The 17,988-nt window shown below is 42.1% G+C and overlaps 2 protein-coding genes across 5 annotated transcripts in view; both read right to left on the minus strand.

The window, feature by feature from the left end:
- The window catches only part of slc18b1 (solute carrier family 18 member B1), a 7,198-nt gene extending 5,601 nt beyond the window's left edge, over positions 1-1,597 (minus strand). For 2 of the 4 annotated variants that reach the window (XR_003691105.1, XM_028566244.1), the window contains exons 1-2: positions 1,390-1,597; positions 1,089-1,231 (exon numbers count right to left, since the gene is read on the minus strand). Coding sequence is in view for 2 of the 4 variants with exons in the window: in XM_028566244.1 (XP_028422045.1) it covers positions 1,089-1,231; positions 1,390-1,420 (174 nt within the window). In the remaining 2 variants the exon portion in view is untranslated. Of the gene's footprint in view, positions 1-1,088; positions 1,232-1,389 lie in introns of those variants that run through there. The other 2 variants (XM_028566245.1, XM_028566246.1) reach the window with 2 other exon arrangements.
- Positions 1,598-3,151: 1,554 nt separating this feature from the next.
- Positions 3,152-17,882, minus strand: tulp4b (TUB like protein 4b). The gene is given in 18 exon segments (XM_028566849.1): positions 3,152-4,713; positions 5,085-5,765; positions 5,768-7,576; positions 8,171-8,466; positions 9,064-9,207; positions 9,300-9,393; positions 9,634-9,778; positions 9,993-10,116; positions 10,370-10,604; positions 10,752-10,976; positions 11,306-11,460; positions 11,574-11,681; positions 11,785-11,965; positions 12,241-12,402; positions 12,606-12,734; positions 13,699-13,968; positions 16,890-17,147; positions 17,802-17,882. Coding segments are annotated over 17 exon segments (4,893 nt in total). The 5' UTR covers positions 16,908-17,147; positions 17,802-17,882; the 3' UTR covers positions 3,152-4,596.
- Positions 17,883-17,988: the final 106 nt, after the last annotated feature.

The raw sequence follows: 17,988 nt of genomic DNA on the forward strand, positions 1-17,988 counted from the left end.
CAGCATCAAAATAATGATTGATGAAACAATGGAGTTTCACTACCCTGATAGCAGCTATTAGCTGCATCCTTTAACAGCAGCCCTGCTTTAAAGATCTGTCTTTGTAAATATACACAACAACAATCCATCCTAAAATGGTTTTCCTGCTCTTTCCAGTTTGCCTCAAAAGTACAAATAGTACTGCATCTTATCTCGAGTTATCTTTGAAGATGCAAATTACCAGGATTTAAAGAATGCACTCTCTCAGTATTTATGTATATGAAATGATGTATACTCTTTTATTAAGGGAAAGCACATTACATGTATTACTGTTGTTTTTCAAGACACATTGCCTTGCTGGTGTACATTGTCTTGACTTTGCTGTGTCCCTGTTTGATTTTGTTTTGCGTTGGCTATTTGATGTTACACATCACTTGTGGGATTTGCATTAGCAAACAGCTTCTAGCCACGGAAACAGAAACAGAAAATGCTAATGCCAGTTACAAATCAATGCTGTAAAATTCTGAGTTTCACTTCACTTTAATATGGCTCCCTTTAAAAGGGGTTGAAAATAGTTTTATGTATTAACCATTAAAGCTAAGCTATGTAACTTTGATGAACAGCAGCTACTGTAATGCTATAAAATCAGTGTGGTTTACTTGGTTTATTTGTCAGGGACTGTGCTTTTCTCTTAAATGTTAATGAGCCACAGTTATCTTAGAACTAACTTTTAATGTATAGTCCCGAGCCTGATGGTATAAAGACACCTCAAAAATGGAATATAACGACAAAATGGTAAAACGTAGTGTTAAAACATAGTGTTACAGTGTAAGAGTCAGTAGTGTGTGTTTGAAAACGCAGTAGTGTCAGTTACAGAGAAATATTTAGTTTATAAGTTTGCATTAGCCGGCATCCGGATGTTTTTATTGCTTATTAATTTCACTTTTCATTCAAAAGAGGACTAATGTATTATTTCTTCTTTTAAAAAAGCTAGGCCCTACATGGTCTTGCTTCAATAAAGCCAGTATTTAAAACGGTGTACCCAAACCCCTAAACTCTTGTCCCCTTAACATGTCATTTGAACCCTATGTGGGATTATTTTGTTTTACCTCATTGGGGAAAAAGGGCCCCAATATTGAGTAGCAGATCATTGAACTGAAGTTGACAGATGCCATTGATATTAGGGTGAGAGTCTGCTGTCTGGTCATCCTCGGGGGATGATCTGTTGATTCAGCTGTAGGGCTGTTATCTGCTGTGAAAAAAAACGGAAATGAGTAAAAGTTAAGGAACAGAAAAAAAGGGGCATACTAAGATGTGACTTGCTGAGTGTAAAGGCCGTGTCATGATGAAATTAATCGCATTAATTCAGCTGATTTAAAACAGTTGATCCACTGCAAGGAAGTCACCAACCTGTTTGCTGAAGTTCAACTTGCAAATCCATTTTTAATCCGTAGTCAATTATTCAGGACAGAACTTGAGACGGTGATATGGCATAACGACACACATGAAAACCCAACAGCAGACAACCAGCTCCTGGCTCTGTTCAGCGACAATAAACCAGTGACTAGAGCCAGCTGTAAGTACGTTAGTTAAGGGCTAACGTCAAATGACGCGGAAAACACACTTTCTTTCAAAACAAAAGCCCCTGTACGCAACTTCCGGCGCCACTTATTTCTCAAAAAAAGTTAGACTTAATCATAGACTGTAAATATTAGGACTTCATCTTAAAATTATCAACATTGCCTCGTTTATATCTTTTTTGATTAAGTAATGTTTTTTTTATCATTATTACTGGCACAGGACTTTTTATGTAATAACAATTATTTCATGTTGTATGCAAAAAACAATAATCAAGACTCTACTAGAAAGTAATTACAATATATATGTAAATTAAAGAAAATAATATAATCAAATTAGGTAGCCCATAAATATGTATAATGATGTATTTATAGGACTAAATTAGTATTTAATTGTATATATTTAAATTAAAGGTCCCATGGCATGAATATTTCACTTTATGAGGTTTTTTAACATTAATATGCGTTCCCCCAGCCTGTCTATGGTCCCCCAGTGGCTAGAAATGGCGATAGGTGTAAACCGAGCCCTGGGTATCCTGCTCTGCCTTTGAGAAAATGAAAGCTCAGATGGGCCGATCTGGAATCTTCTCCTTATGAGGTCATAAGGAGCAAGGTTACCTCCTCTTTCTCTGCTTTGCCCACCCAGAGAATTTGGCCCCCCAATGAGAGAGAGACATCATGGCTTTCAAACGAGCAAAGTGGCAGTTGGTCAAGGCCACACCCCCACTCTCCACCTTGCCCCCCCCTCTCTCCTCTTCAATAGCTACAGACACAGACATGGCACACGTAAGGAAAGCTCATTGTGGGACTGGCTCTAGTGGCTGTAATTCTGCACCAAGGCTGAATTCTGGGAAAGAGACTTCAGATACAGTATTAGGGGACCACTAAGGTCTATATAAAAGCATCCAAAAAGCATCATGTCATGGGACCTTTAAATGCTAATTTAGTATAGAACAATTTACACAAAACAAAGTACTATGAATATTTTGTTTTAGAGATATTTTCTACAATTTATGCATAACGATTCCTAAATTATGTTATACTTAGTAAATAATAAATCATAATTAATCTGCCACCTTTTTTTCATACAGATTCAGTTGATTCCTTCATAGATGGAAAACAAAGGGACTGAAGAAGGAAGCCTGTGATGTGGGCTCCTGGGATCAATAACTTTGCATCAGAGTGAAAGAGCCAAACTGTAAATGAAACACACAAAAAAACATTTGGAACATTGTTTTTTTTATTACATTTTGGCCAGCCTATAGGTCCATGTAAACCTATGGTCACATCATATTTGTTTCCTTCACAAAATAAGAGAGAAAAAAAATCAGGCAACCAACTATTCATTAGGCAGTATTGCTGATAACTGACACGAACACTGTCGCTGAAATCTCTGAAGCTGCATTAAATGGAAAGCTCTGAAATGAAAACTGTCTGTAGCCTCCCTCTAAATACTTTCCTCATATACTTTAAAATAACCTTCTTTTACCAAATGGCAGACATTTCTACCTTTGTTTCTTTATACATTAGCACCAAATCTACATTAATCTCACTCCTACTTACAGATAATCTTAACAATTTTTGAATATGTTGTATTTAATACCTTTTTTTCTACAAGTGTAACATCAAAAAACTCTCTGTACCATGTTCAAGCAAAGGTGAATTAGAAAATTACTGAAATTAGCAACATATAGGCACACTTTTCTAAGCATATAATGATAAGTTATTTACTAAATACACAGTGCAAGCAGCTTTTGCATTTTCCTTTGCAAGTACGACATCAGTTCTATGTAGGTAGCGTTATTGCACACAAGCTCTATCTATCTATCTAAAGCAGCACTGATTTCCAACGAGGCAAACTACTGATGTAGTAGCATCATAAACACCCAATGAAAACAACAGAGCCAACCGAGTCTGAGATTCTCTGAGAGGATCTCTGTGCTTATGCACAGTTTTGTTTGTGGGGATGGGGTCGTTTTCTACAATCTTCCCCACTAACTTACTTTCAGCCGAATGCATTTGACTATTTGGCACACATAAAGTTATTAACTCACAACTGTAGAGGGGAGTTTTGGAAAAGAAAAGGGACATGTACATTTATTTACACATGAAAAAAAGAAAAAGACATTGTCAGATCATAACGGCTCTGACTGAATGATTTGCAGTGGCCAAAATAATATGATTTGCTATGTTCATTGCACCACTTCACGGAAGTATCATGAATAAAAAATACACAAACTATGATATAAACTGTGGTCAACTCTTAATGTTGGAGTTGCAGAATCATTATATTCTTTGATTGCATGTTAAGCAATTTTCACATAATGTAGAGGACATTAAGCTAACAAAACAGACTAAAAATCTAATCATTGCTTCAAACAAATGGGATTGGAATTAAGAATAAAGATACAAATAAAGGTATTGGAAAAACACATTAACAATCAGTTTGATATGCATAATAGAACCGTATACATTTTTAAGTGCTTGACTTAAATGAATGCAGTGTTTTTATCATATATGGTATGGCTTTGTGAAAATGCATTTGTAATTTTGAATGCAATCCTTCCTAACAATGTAGATATTTGCTGTGTATATTTTTATTAACATCAAATTATTTTTTTTATTAATTTGAAATACATTGAATAAGCAGTCCTTTGGAAGATGGCACCACATGGTACTAAACCTTCACAATGCTTTTAAAATCCATTCCAACATGTACTCAGTTAACCCTTTGTTTATCCAGGGAAGGTTGACATTTTTTACTTCACTAAATAACATTTGAATACTAAGTAAAATTAGCTTGAGTACATTCAACATATGAACTAGAAAGTATGAAGTAACTGGTGTAGTCTCCATGACCACCGACCGAGACTGACATTGCCTTCAACAGAGCGATTGTAAATTGCCTGCATGTGCAACACCACCTTGTATATTAAAAAGAACCGCCGGAACACTGACATTGCCAGCTTTAGCCCCACACATCGGGGTGCTAGATCATTGTGGTTTCCTTTGAATTGGTCTACAACAGCCCAAAACCTTTTCACTTCAGCCTTTGAGTCACGTTGGCCAAGGCAACAGCAAATGCCTGCACTGCTGAGAAAGGATACTGGAAATCCAAGATATAGCCATTCCCATCAATTCGCCCAAACTGCATCACCTAAGAAAAGACAGAAAGAGAAAGACATTTTTTTTATTAGTTCATCTACGGCTGCAACTGATTATTGGCATTAGCGATTAAACTGCCAATGATTTTCTTGTTTTTATATAGAAAAGAGCAAAAAAAGAAGATTCTGAGCCCAAGGTGAGATATTTAAAGGCTTGTTTTGTCCAACAGTAAAAAAACTCTAAGAGATTCTACTTTCAAACAAGAAAAGGAAAAGCAGCAGGTCTTCCCATGTGAAAAACTGAAACAATGAATAGTTTAATATATATTTTTGCTTAAAAAGTGAGCATTAGAACAGTTGCAACTACGTTTTCTGTCAATCAACTAAAAGAGAAACTGACATCATTTCAGCTCTCTCACATTACCTGTCTACCGTCCAGCTCAATTTGAAAATTCTTTGCAGACTCCTGTGTGACTCGTCCTCCAAAATCAAGCTGGTAGACCTGGGTGGCTTCATTCCACAATGGCTGTTTATTGGCCATAACATAGACAAACCCTTGGCTTCCCAAACTACGGTCCTCTCTTTCATTTGCCTTGCGGCACTTTATCTCCTCCAGCTCAGTCGCCATACGCAGGCTTCGCTTGTTCTTCCAGCTCTTCTTACTACTCTGGTTCTGGTTCATGAGCTCATCGCCGCTAATAAACAGCTCCGGCTCGCTCTCGGAGCTATCCTGGAACTCATTTGTGGTCCTGCTCATTTTCTTGGTTTTATTGAGTTGCTCTCTCTGCCCCTTGGGCTTCTTCTTCTCTCTGCTGCCGAGCCTTGGGCTGGAAATGAGAGTGTTGAAGTCAGAGAGCGCACGCCCTTCCTTTCTAGATTTGCCCTCGGAGACGGTGGACATGTTGGCTTCCTCGGCCCTGCTGTCCAGTCTTTTGCGGCTCTTCTTGTTGAAGCGCTCGGACTCCTGCGGCACAGGGCTTTCATTCAGGGATGATGGCTCCAGAAAGTTGTTGGCAGACTCCGCTAGATCTTCTGTGGCACTTTTGGATGGTGGTAGCTCTGTAGGTGGAGGAGGAGGGGGGAGAGGGGGTGGTGGGGGCGGCCCAGTAGGAGGGGGCGGGAGAGAATGGGCTTCTCTAAGATCTGATGAGTTTTGGTAGGGAGGGGAGGTGCTGGAGGGTCCTGCATGGGAGGCGGGCAGGGGTAAGGGTTCCAGGGGTGAAGGCTGACGGGGTGCAGCTGAAGTCCAGCACATGAGCTGGCGCCTGGATACATCGGAGGGAGAGGGCAGCAGGCCAAGTTAGCAAGACTTGGAGCATAGCCTGGTGGCAAGACCAAGTTGGATTCCTGCTGAGCAAAAGGGACCGAACCAACCGCTTCATTCGGAGAGCACTGAGGTGAAGGGTTCTGCAAGGTCTGAAGTGGAGAACCGCTGTGGCCCACGCTCGGAGGAAAAGGCGAGAGAGATATCTGGTAACCTGACGGGAAAGTCAGAGTGCTCGTGGTCTGACTGGTTGGAGCTTTAGTCGTGAGGACAAACGGCAGCCGAGTCATGTCCAAGTGCTGAGCTTGACTGATGATGAGTGGCGGCGGTTTGTGAGGTGCTGGTGGCGGGCCTAGCATTGTTTGTTCTGGAGTGAGCCAGAACTCCTCGGTGGTGGAGGTGTCCCAATGGTAAGGCGGAGGGCGTTTAACTGTCAAACTAACATCGCCGAGAGTCAGCTGACGCACAGATTTCTCGAGGTGACACTGCTGATTTAAAGTCTCGTCTTCCGTGAAGGCAGAGTTAACGTACACCGTTCTGTCCCTGCTGTTGTCGACAGCACTCAGCAGACTGTAAGACGACTGGGAGGACATGGGCGAGGTACTTTTGGAGTGCACAATAATGGTACTGTGATGTGCTCCTTTCCCTGGTGGGAAGTCCTGCCTCACCACCGTGCCACCTGCAATGCCACTACTTGTGGTCCCGCCGCCACTAACGCTGACACTGGTGCTGCTGCTGTTACTGCTGCACTGTGTGCATGTGTACAATGCAGTAGGCACCCTCTGCTGGTAGGTAAGTGCTAGTGCACTGTTCATTTTAGCCTTGGTGGGTAGGGTTCTTGAGCTCTCCATCATCTGTGGCACTTTAAGTCCCACGTCCCTGCGGTCACGACGTAGCGTGGCATGAATCAGACTGCTATCAATTCTCTGGGGAGGAGGAAGTGTAGCAGTTACTTGATTGGCCGGATCAGGGTAAGGAGGAGGGTCTCCGCTAGGTATCGAGTAGCGAGGGACAGAGAGACGACTCAGTGTCGCCGAGCTGTAGGGAAGCTGAATTTTTTTATTCTCAGAGGAAGTGACTTTGAGCGTGGCCGAGCCGTGAACAGCGTACGCATTTTGGTTGCGAACGAGGCGCCTGCGGGGCCGACAAACCTCCTCCACGTTGCCGCTGCTGTCAAACGTGGTGATCCTCTCGTACCCCAGGGGAGTCGGGTACTGCAAAGTGACAGGGTGAAGCAAAAACTCATCCTTCTTCAGGCAGAGCTCCGGCGACAGGACGCTCGGGCTGTCGCAGTTTGTGACGAGAGTTTGAGGCGCAGCGACGGCTGTAGCCGCCGCCGCCGCCGCGGACACCACGGTGCCCGGGTACGGAGGAGGAGGGTTCACCTTCCTCATGTGAATCTCCACAGATCCGTCCATGTCGCTGAAGGGTGGCAAAGTCCGCGGCAGACTCGGCTTAAGGGTGTGTCCGTGCTCCCCCCTGGCGAACCCCGGCTCGGTGGTCGGAGGAGGAGGAGGAGGAGGAGGAGGCAGGAGATGAATCTGGTGCAGCGAAATAGTCGGATAGCCGGACGGAGGAGGCGGTAGCGTCATCTGCATCTTCAGCTGCTGCTGCATCTGCTGGTGCTGCCTCTGCATCTGCTGGTGCTGCTGCTGGATCTGCTGGTGCTGCTGCTGCAGCTGCTGCTGCTGCTGCCTCATCTCCTGGATCTGCTGGCGGATCTGCTGCTGCTGCTGCTGCATCTGCTGCTGCTGCTGCTGCATCTGCTCGTGCTGCAGCTGCATCTGCTGCTGCTGCTGCTGCATCTGCTGCTGGTGGTGCAGCTGTTGGTGCGTGGGGTTCTGTTGGATTTGCTGTTGCTGCTGGACCTGGAGCTGCTGATGCTGATGTTGCTGCTGCTGTTGCTGATGGAGCGTCTGCAGTTGCTGGAGCTGCTGCTGTTGCAGCTGGAGCTGTTGGTGTTGCTGCTGTAACTGCTGCTGCTGTAACTGCTGCTGCTGTAATTGCTGCTGCTGTGATTGGGACTGATGATGGTGCTGCTGCTGCTGCTGCTGCTGCTGTTGTTGATGGTGATGCATTTTTTGCGGCTGTGTCTGCATTTGTTGGGACTGTTTGGACGGCAGTTGACGCGGCTGCTGCGAATGCGAGCGCGGCGGGTGAGGCTGCGGTGGGAGATGGTGAGGTGGAGGTGGGGGAGGAAGAGTGCCAGGGAGAAGAGGACCCATCTCCAGCCCATTGAAGATAGCTTGACCAGGGTTCGAGTATGTAGTCGGCATGGGATACGGTGTTGGAACCGCATCCTGCCCGTGATCGGTAACAGGGACAGAAGCTGCTGCCGCCGCCGCAGCCACAGCTGCGGCTGCTGCCGTGGCTGTGGGGTTGGTCAGGACATCGAGCTGAATGTTCTGATTGGCCAGAAGAGACTGAACCAGGCCGATACTCTGAGTTGGAGACATTGCCTGAGCCGGGCTGTGGATGGGAGCAATGGGAATGTTGACTGTACAGGGAGGATTCTCTCCTGCCACTCCAGATGGCCCCATCACTTTATAGAAAACACAAAGGAGGACTGTGTTAGTGACTTATAGCACATGTCAAAAATAAAGTCAGGTGCATTGGAAGTAGGGCTGCACGATATGAGGAAAATATGCGATAAAGTTGAAGAACCTTATATTTTGTGGCCGGGTTAGCTCAGTTGGTAAAGCAGGCGCACATATATAGAGGTTTACTCCTCAACGTCTTCATCTGTCCTGTTAAATTAAAGGCCTAAAATGCCCCCAAAAAATAATCTTAAAAAAAAAACTTATTTATTAAAGTCTACTCAGTTCTGCATTTCTGCTGCTTTTTAGGTATTCTGCTAAAATACAACAAATTGCATAAACAAATTGAATATAAAAGGCACCGCTAAAAAAAAAAAAAAAAGAGTTAAATTTTAAAGTGGAGTTTTCTACTGATGGTGTTTTCCATCACAACACAAAAATCAAGTGTCTTTCGTTGATATGTTGCAGCCTTTCGCGGTGTGTTTATTGCGCCACTTGATATCGCGATAATGATAAAAAAATATAAAAATATTGTGCAGCCCCAATTGAAAATAAACACATTCACACTCATTTCTTATGTGATGCTCAATATTCATTCATACCTGGTAAGTCATCCTCATCCTCACTGAACACATTGTGGTTGAACACAGGCAGGCTCATAAAGTCATGAGAAATCTTGCGCACTTCTGGAAGGTAGATTGTCATCTGTCTCGGTTGTAGATGTAGCAGACTTGTCTTATAGATGACTGAAACATAGAAGAAAGTCAAGGGGATTGTTCAATTCATCTGAATGGCCAATGTGATGTGTACAGCATGTGTGGCTTTAAGTGACATTTACCTGCACCAAGATTGGCAGGGAGAAAAGAAGCAAGTCCAACAATTTTGAATTTTGTCCCCCAAATGTTGGATGTGACTTGAGCTAGGTAGTTGTGCTTTGAAGCAGAAGAAATGGAAGACATAAAAAAAAGGATTATGGCGGATATATCAGGTAGTAAGAGAGAGAACGTGGTACTAACATTTTAACATTAACGAAATATTAAAAGGAGGAACATTTTAGGTCGAGAATAATTTGAGCACATTAATTATTAGCACTTCTACATTATGATTTCACTGTGAAACATTTGACTAATTCAGGTAGTACAGTATCATTAGCACATGATGCAAAGTCCTACCTCTGTGATCCCATCCATAGAAAACTCTCGACGTGTCAGACTGGGAGAGCGAACTGGAGGCTTCTTTGTTGGTAACCGTGGCGACCGTTGGCCTTCCTGATTGGTGCGTGAAAGTTTGGGAGATTTTCTAGATTCCATGTTCATCCTTTGACACAAAGAGGTATAGTTTTCAACCATCCTTTCATCCTTTCTTTGACAATATGACATTTTCCATTCATGTTACAGTAATAATCTCTACTAGCAACAGTAGCGAAACAAATGCTATTAAAACATCTACCAGCGCTTTGTGGTTCAGGCCTGTGTAATGTGTAAAAAAAAAATGTATTTATATAATTTTGGACTTGTAGAGTGTGGGTGACCTGTTTCCTCGGGAAAACTTTGGTGACTTCTTCCCGACCCACTCATCACTCAACTCAATGTCACTGGAGTCAGAGCAGTTACAGCTGTCAGTGTATGAGATCATGGGATTCACACACACCTCCTCTGAAAAAAAAATAAAAATAAAAACACAAACCGAAGAGGTGAGTTTGATCTGAGTTCTCATACATACTAACATTAAACTATCCCTGCGTTAGAACAGTAATAACAGTAAGTAACTGTTTGGTGGGACCGCAGGCTAAATGCAACCCTAGTGCAGCCAGGTCACGGTACAGGCTATTCCGGTATCAAGGAACTACTTTCTACTAAAGAAATAGTCCCAATGAAAAATATAAGACCCTGTAAGGTCTAAACTTACCTGCTTTGCTGTCCATTTTTGGATCCATAATGACAAACTCAGGCCGGAGTTTACTAATGCGCCTTCCTTTGAGAATGGGCACCAGTCCTCCTAAATATTCTAGGTACAGAGTGTAGCAGGGTCCACCTGTCTCAGGGCTGTCCTCTGCTCGCTTCATGGTGCAGTGGAGCCTCTCATTCCCAGCTGTGGGATAGCTGACAAAGTCACGGATGTTGTTGGGGTCAGGGATTGGGGGCTAAAACAAAGAGAGGAAAGGGCTGTAGGATTTCTGGACATTCAAATGAAAACATTTCCCAGTCAGCAGTTTTGCACTATCAATAAAGTTGGTAAGAAGCTGTCTAATACGGTCACTGCACAGCAGTTAATCAGGGGATCAATGCACCTTGATTGTGGGTATAAAAGCAGTGGTGACATAAGAGCAGAGCAGCGAGGGCATGTTCAGTTTCCCCACATCCTTCTCCTCACGCAGGGCGCTGGCGATGCCTTGCTGGCATAAAAGTTGGAGGCTGGCCACCCTGTGCTCCACACGCACCACATACAGTGCTGGTCCACATGCAAGGAACAGACGAGAGTCTCTGTGGCCCCAACAGATGGTGGTGATGGGTCTCTGAAAAACAATTTCCACAATAAAAGAATTCCTACATTAATCTGTTTACATTGATTGCACATATCATGACATCTCTTATGTTACTGACTTATCTGTTGTTAATCTTTCCAACCCTGTCTGTTTTTCTTTTTCTCTTCAGACCCTCAAAATAACAATGTATATAACAGTGTACATACATACACACACACACACACACATATATATATATATATATATATATATATATCAGCACTAATTTTGCAACTTACTGTAGCATATGTAACCCTAACCCCTAACCCTTGACTTGCCTAGACATCTACTATATATCCCTCAATTGAAAAAGTACTAACCTGTGCCGGTGTTTCCAACGTGTAGATGTGCTCCCCTTGGACATTATAGAACTTAACAAGGGCGTTTCTCATAATAGAGTCAACAGGAAGCCCATGTCTCTCCATGCCGGCCACAGCCAGGAGGTCTCCCTGGGAGCACCACTGGGCCTCAACATCTGTGGGGTGAAGGAGCACAAAAACCTTATGCGTTATGGGACATATGATCAACACAATGTATGAGCATGCTTGTAAATGTCACAGTGAAACGTGGATATTTTTTTTTTTATACCTTTCAGCCCTGAGCGAATCACGGCAGGAGAGAGGTCGTCATAGTTGTTCATTAAACTGATATCTCCTGATAGGAAGGTGACTGTCAACAACGGCTTGACTCTTCGCACTTGGAAGAACAAAGAAAAGTAAGTATATTAGCTTTCCACAGCCAATATAAGGTAACAAGCTGTCATATGAGCAGTGGAGGGGGAGGGGGGTTGTGTTTGTACCAAAAGGCAGAATATTGTCATCAGAGTCTGTGTCGCTCTCTGTGCTGTCCTCGACCAGGAAATCGGGACAGTTCCAGGACATGCTCACGATCCCATCCGACTCGTGTAACAGAACATGGGCAAGCATTCGTCCGTGACAGTCCATCACTATCACCTGGCCATCTGCTGTACCAAACAAGACCTGAGAGGGCATTGTACATTAAACATGAATAGATGGACATGATAAAAATATTCTGGAGCATCAAATACTTGGCCGAAAAGTGCTGCAACATAAGACCATTATTTAAGTCGTTTCATCTTGTGTTTGAGGCATTCAAAGCAAGGGAAAATGACCTCACCCCGCATGTAATTTTTCTTATTAAAGATAACTTTTATTATGTTTTTATGTTTTACGAATTAAAATAGGTTAAATAATACAAAAAGCCATTCATATAAGTTCAACCAGGCAATGTGTACCTGTTGATCGTCAGGCGTCCAGATGCCACAGGTGATTTGACTCTCCAGGTTAATCTCAGAGGACCAGTGTCTTTGTCCGCTGACCGAGCCGACTAACACAAAGCCATCGCGGTACGCGATGAGGGCTTGAGTGCCATCATGCGACCACGTGAAGTCACTCACCTGGAGGGAAGAAATATTCCCTTTCAAGATATTTATGTATGTATACAGGACACTGCCATCAAAATACCATAAGTCTGAATCCTTTCTGAGGTAGTTTTTTCTGTCTTAAAGTGCAGATGTCAGATGTCCTATATAAAGTTTTAGTATATGTACCAGGATAATACATCATATGTGAATGTGAAAGCAGAAAAAAAAGTGTCTACCTGGGCTCCTCGGTCGTTCACTAACTCTACCGACCATCTTCCCTCATACTGGATCCACACAAAAATACCTCCTTCCATATCGCAGGTGGCCAGCTTCTGAAAGGGTTCATTCCAACGCACCAAGACAACCTGCAAAAGCCCAAAAACACTGTTACTTTTTTCTGCAAATGCAGGTGGCTTTCTGCCCAGAGGAACATTCATAATTCATAATATAGAGTGCAAGCACAATGTGAAAAAAGCTTTTTAGGCTGAATGTGATCTCAAAGTTCACTGCAGTTGAAATAAAAGTCAGGATACAGAGCAAATACAGGCATAATGCTATCTAGATCTGTAAATTGGATGTATTTGATGAGCTAAAAAAATGCATTTTACAAAGCATGCAGAGACATAACTTATTACATCTACATCTATGTGCTCTGAATTTGTTTTTTAAAATATCTTACTTTTTCTCATCTGATTTATATTGCATCCAACCGACCTAAATAAACTTTTGTACTTTTGTCTCAGTATTTTCACGTGCTATTTAGTTCTAGACTATAACATACCTTCTATTGTAAAATTTTTCTTTCTTTCTTAACTATTTATATTTAAATAGTAATAGTTGTCTGCATATCTATTTTACCTCTATTTGCTTTATGGTCATTTATATGCAAATGTCTTAAATTATTAAAGCTTTATCTCATTTTGTCCTATTGTCAAAGACAGTAAACATTGATGTTTGGATCTATTTATTTCTTTATTTGATCAGGGACAATGCACAAAAAAAAACATTAGTCTAAAAAAGAAGAGATGTCATGTGCCAGGTTATAGCAAAAAATGCTAATTTCCACCCGCAGTCCCTGGACAGGTTGATGTTATACTTACAAAAGTTCATAAAATATTTACACAATAATACATGAAAGCGTTACTTCACTCAAATCATAAAATCACTCTCCACTTCAGGAATCTATCACTCACTCACTCACAGTTTACATCGTTCATGTCATTCTGTGATGGTGGTTTGGATATAAATACATGTCAGTTTTGTTCAAAAGGGTTTCGAAAGTGTTCAAAATATATTAAAAAGACAGTGAAGACAGTGATTATACCACACCTCGCTGTTGTGTCCTCGCAGGTTAAAATTGATTCTCTGAGGGGTGTTTCTGTCCCTCCTGCAGTGACTCGATGTAAACGTCACCCCAACAACTCCTCTTCCGTTCCCCGTGGCGAGCCAGCCCTCCTCATAGTACCGCCTCCGGCACACTGGCTTGTCCTTTTCACTCTTGGGGACCCTGCCTTTCCACGAGAGGCAGAGGATGTTGGAGTCGCTGCAAAGGATGGGACCATGTTCCACAGCAGCCAACATCCCTACTGAGTGACCAGGCTGGTAGGTAAAATAGAGAAAGAGGCAAGTTAAAATAGCAATATAAAACTTAACCTTAACTTAACTTTAACCTTATTATTAAACAAGAATAAATTCACGTTATTAGTTTGTGTCGGCCTGTGACCCAAAATTCACTTAAAACTGGCTTCTAATAATGTTCACGACATTTTGCGATGTACACTGTTGGTCGGCAGGAGGCTGTCACTGTCCCGCCTCTCCAGCCACATTCCCTAATCCCCAGGCCCCTTCGTTGCCAGCCTCCATCCATCCACCAGGATCCCCCCGACTAGGGCTGGGTACCGAATTCAATACTTTTTTAGACACCAACGGAATTGCCTCCTTAGTATCGAGTATTGAAAAAAGCCTCTTCATTCAATACCAAATTGCTTCTACCAAGATCTCATAATGTTTGTTATTGGCTGTCTAACGTTATATGTCGTCGAAGCATGCAGGAAAAAATTCTATATTACGCACAGAGACTGGGCTCACGTAGTAGTAGCTGAAAAATAAATAAAGGATTTGTGCCTTAATGTTGTAATTTCTTTTTGTTAAAATGGATTTCCGATAAAGTATCATTCAGGAACCGGTATCAAAGTCACAGTATTGGCATTGGTACCGGTATCGAAATTTTTTGAACGATATCCAGTCCTACCCCCGACTTTCCCTACTTTCCCCATCACGTGACTGCCCCACCCGTATACACACCTGATGACAAAACAGTTTTGCTTCTTTAGACGTTGTGGTGACTCCATCTGCTGAGGAAGACTGATACGATCAAAAGCCACAACTACTAAATGGGCCATGTGGGAAGATTATTCTGTCAATTACCATCTCCAAGCTCAAGAATGAACTTTCAATCTAAAAAAAATTCAGCTAACATGGATGAGAAGGCCTTAAAGTGCTCATATTATGCTCATTTTCAAGTTCATAATTGTATTTTGAGGTTGTACCAGAATAGGTTTACATGGTTTAATTTTCAAAAAACACCATATTTTTGTTGTACTACACATTGCTGCAGATCCTCTTTTCACCCTGTGTGTTCAGGTCTCTGTTTTAGCTACAGAGTGAGGCATCGCACTTCTGTACCATCTTTGTTAGGAGGCGCACATGCGCAGTAGCTAGGTAAGGATCACATCAGATAGCTGTTTGTTTCTACAACTTCAGTTAGTACTAGGCAGCATTAGCTGGGAGACTTCTTCTAAACAAGGGCACACTTCCAACTTTGCATGGAATACCTGCAGAACAGGGACATGTAAGTAGTTCTTTTGTAGATTATGGTGAACTAGTGTGTGTTGTAGCAGTGTTTTGCCATTGAGAACGAGCTAGCGCTAGCATGCCACGGTTAGCCACCTCATCTCAGCTACTGATGTAGAAAGCCCTGCAGATTCTGAACAGCTCACCCGGAGACTGAAGGCAGAAGACATTCAGAAACCCGTATCTCACTCCAAACAGCATGGATGTTTTTTTTTCAAAGTTTGTATGCGTGTGAAAGCACCAGAGACACAAAATAACACCCCAAATCCCAGAAAAAGTGATATTTTCATAATATGGGCACTTTAACATGCTTGAAAAAATGGAAATTGTAACACCTCAAATCCATGTCAACTGGGCAAACTGTGATATGATCGAAAAGTCCAGAACAGCCACTAAATGGACCTTGTGGTGAGCTTTTTCTGATTACCAAGACAAGAGCAGGAGGGTGGTTCTAACATGCAAATAATGCCCTATATGTGAAAGGTTGCATCCACCAATTACTTATCATGTATAGGCAATACCTACAGTAGATATAATCAGATACTTATGGGCTCACAGGAGGCTCATGTGCTCTGTTTGAGATAATCCATCATGCGCCCCTGTTTGAGATATTCCATCATTTGAGTGAACAGAGCTTGCAACAGTGAATCACTAAATGTGCCCTTATACCAGTCAAATCTCCATGGCTGCTGCTCAAAGTGTTCTAGCTGTTGTTCTATTATTCACTGTCTGTGGAGCAGCTCCAGATTTGTCTCTAGATGACATCATCAGTACTGTCTGTCCTTTATTTGTACAAATTCACCAACTAAAAGCATCATATATATGTACTGTATTGTGAAAATTCTGTTTTAAGGCAGATTTAGTTCTCATTATCAAAAATGTTTGCAGCATTTTAATGCCTGTTGAAATACTGTTTCACTCAATACTGTCTTTGTTCATTTAGGTTAGTTGAAGCTCAGACTAAAGCATTCATTTCCATCCTTTTTTTTGTTTAAAGATAATTTTTTGGCATTTTAGGCCTTTATTTTGACAGGACAGATGAAGACATGAAAGGGGAGAGAGAGGGGGAATGACATGCACCAAAGGGCTGCAGGTCGGAGTCAAACCTGGGCCCGCTTCATCGAGTAGTAAACCTCTATATATGGACACCTGCTCTACCAACTGAGCTATCTGGGTGCCCATTCATTTCCATCCTTGTCCCATCTACTGACACTGGACTGAAAATGTCCTAAAGGGCTTAACGTACAGCTGTGCCATTTGATTTCTTGTTAAAATCGTCTTATTACAATGTCTGAGAGTTTTGCATCTCTATCTTCTTATTTCCTCTTCATTAAAGCTACATCATACACCGAGCACAATAGTCAAACCCAAGACTCCATGTTTTTGGCTGCACAATTCCAGAAAATATATTCTTCATGTCTTGTGCATCACGTGTAACACATTTCACAAAAATGAGTCTGACTTACTTGGTATCTTAGGAAACTTTAGGATCTCCTCTACAATATAAAATCAAGTCATGTGAATCTTAATAATGTTTGGCTGCACAGAATGTGTTTATACTTACTGGCCCACTTGCAAGTAGACTGCGTAATATGTAATGATATCTTGTTAAATTGCAGGGAAATTACTGCACGATTAGTCTCTGATATGAAAGAAATTCAACATACCTCATAGTTCCTGGACATGTTGAGTTAAATTTCCTCCATTGACGGTGTCCATATTTCCATTCAAGTGATGCACTGAAGGGTAATGGCTGCTCTGCTCTTGGTGCTTAGAATAAAATCTTTGGAGAAGTAAAATGCATCATTCAGACAGATGTTGTCCAGCTCTACATTCATTTACATCGAACAGCTCTGCACTTCAGGCTTCTCTGATGTCAGTGGACCACCCCGTGTCTTGATGTGGCTCGTGAGAGTTGTGTAATCCTGTTTCAATGAAAGATAAAAAAAAGAACTAAATAAAAACACTGTTATTCAACAAGTAAGGTAATTTAAAATAGAAGTAGAGAGGTGGCTCTTCCTTAAAATAGCCGCGTTGTCATCCAGTGCATCAACCTTGAAATTCACAGTTTTTCTGTCTCTATGCAACAGCAACACTGCATTGAAGATCAGGCCACTTGCAGTCTCCATGGGTACTGATACCATTCGCTCTTGCTATTTTACGTCAAACACCGGAGCAGTCAGGCAAGGATGTGAACTCCTATATTCTAATTTCTACATGGAAAATACTATTAACGTATTTGAATGCAAATAATAAGAATACAATAGCAACATTTTTAAATTAAACAACGGTTAAAAACAATAATTTGCCTCTTGTTTTGAAAAATGTGGATTCACAGCATCCAGTAAAAGTCGAAGGAAAACACCCACCGTCTCCTCTCACTACATTAGCCTACACATTACATTACACATAGGCTACAATTGAATGTCTCATTCAAAGGCGTCTTGAAACCTATCTGGCCGCATACAGCAGTCTGAATGAGCCACAATGCTGATGAGACCGTTTAGCTGCAGTAGAAAATAAAAGTAGTGCTTTCATCAAAGAGGCTATATGGACACACATAATGCAGCTGTACATACCTGGCACCGCTGTAATACGTCGTTAATCCAGAGGCAGTCGGAGCACAGTGCGGTGGTGTTGCCAGGCACTATTCCGCTGGCGCACTTTGGGGTTGTGGCTTTAAAACGGGTTGCCATGAGGCAGGTAGCACGGAAAATAGACCCCGAAATTCAAATCCAGTTACAACGAAAGCACCAACACACCTAA

The sequence above is a fragment of the Perca flavescens genome, chromosome 20, assembly GCF_004354835.1.
Source record: "Perca flavescens isolate YP-PL-M2 chromosome 20, PFLA_1.0, whole genome shotgun sequence".
Classification (NCBI taxonomy): Eukaryota; Metazoa; Chordata; class Actinopteri; order Perciformes; family Percidae; genus Perca; species Perca flavescens.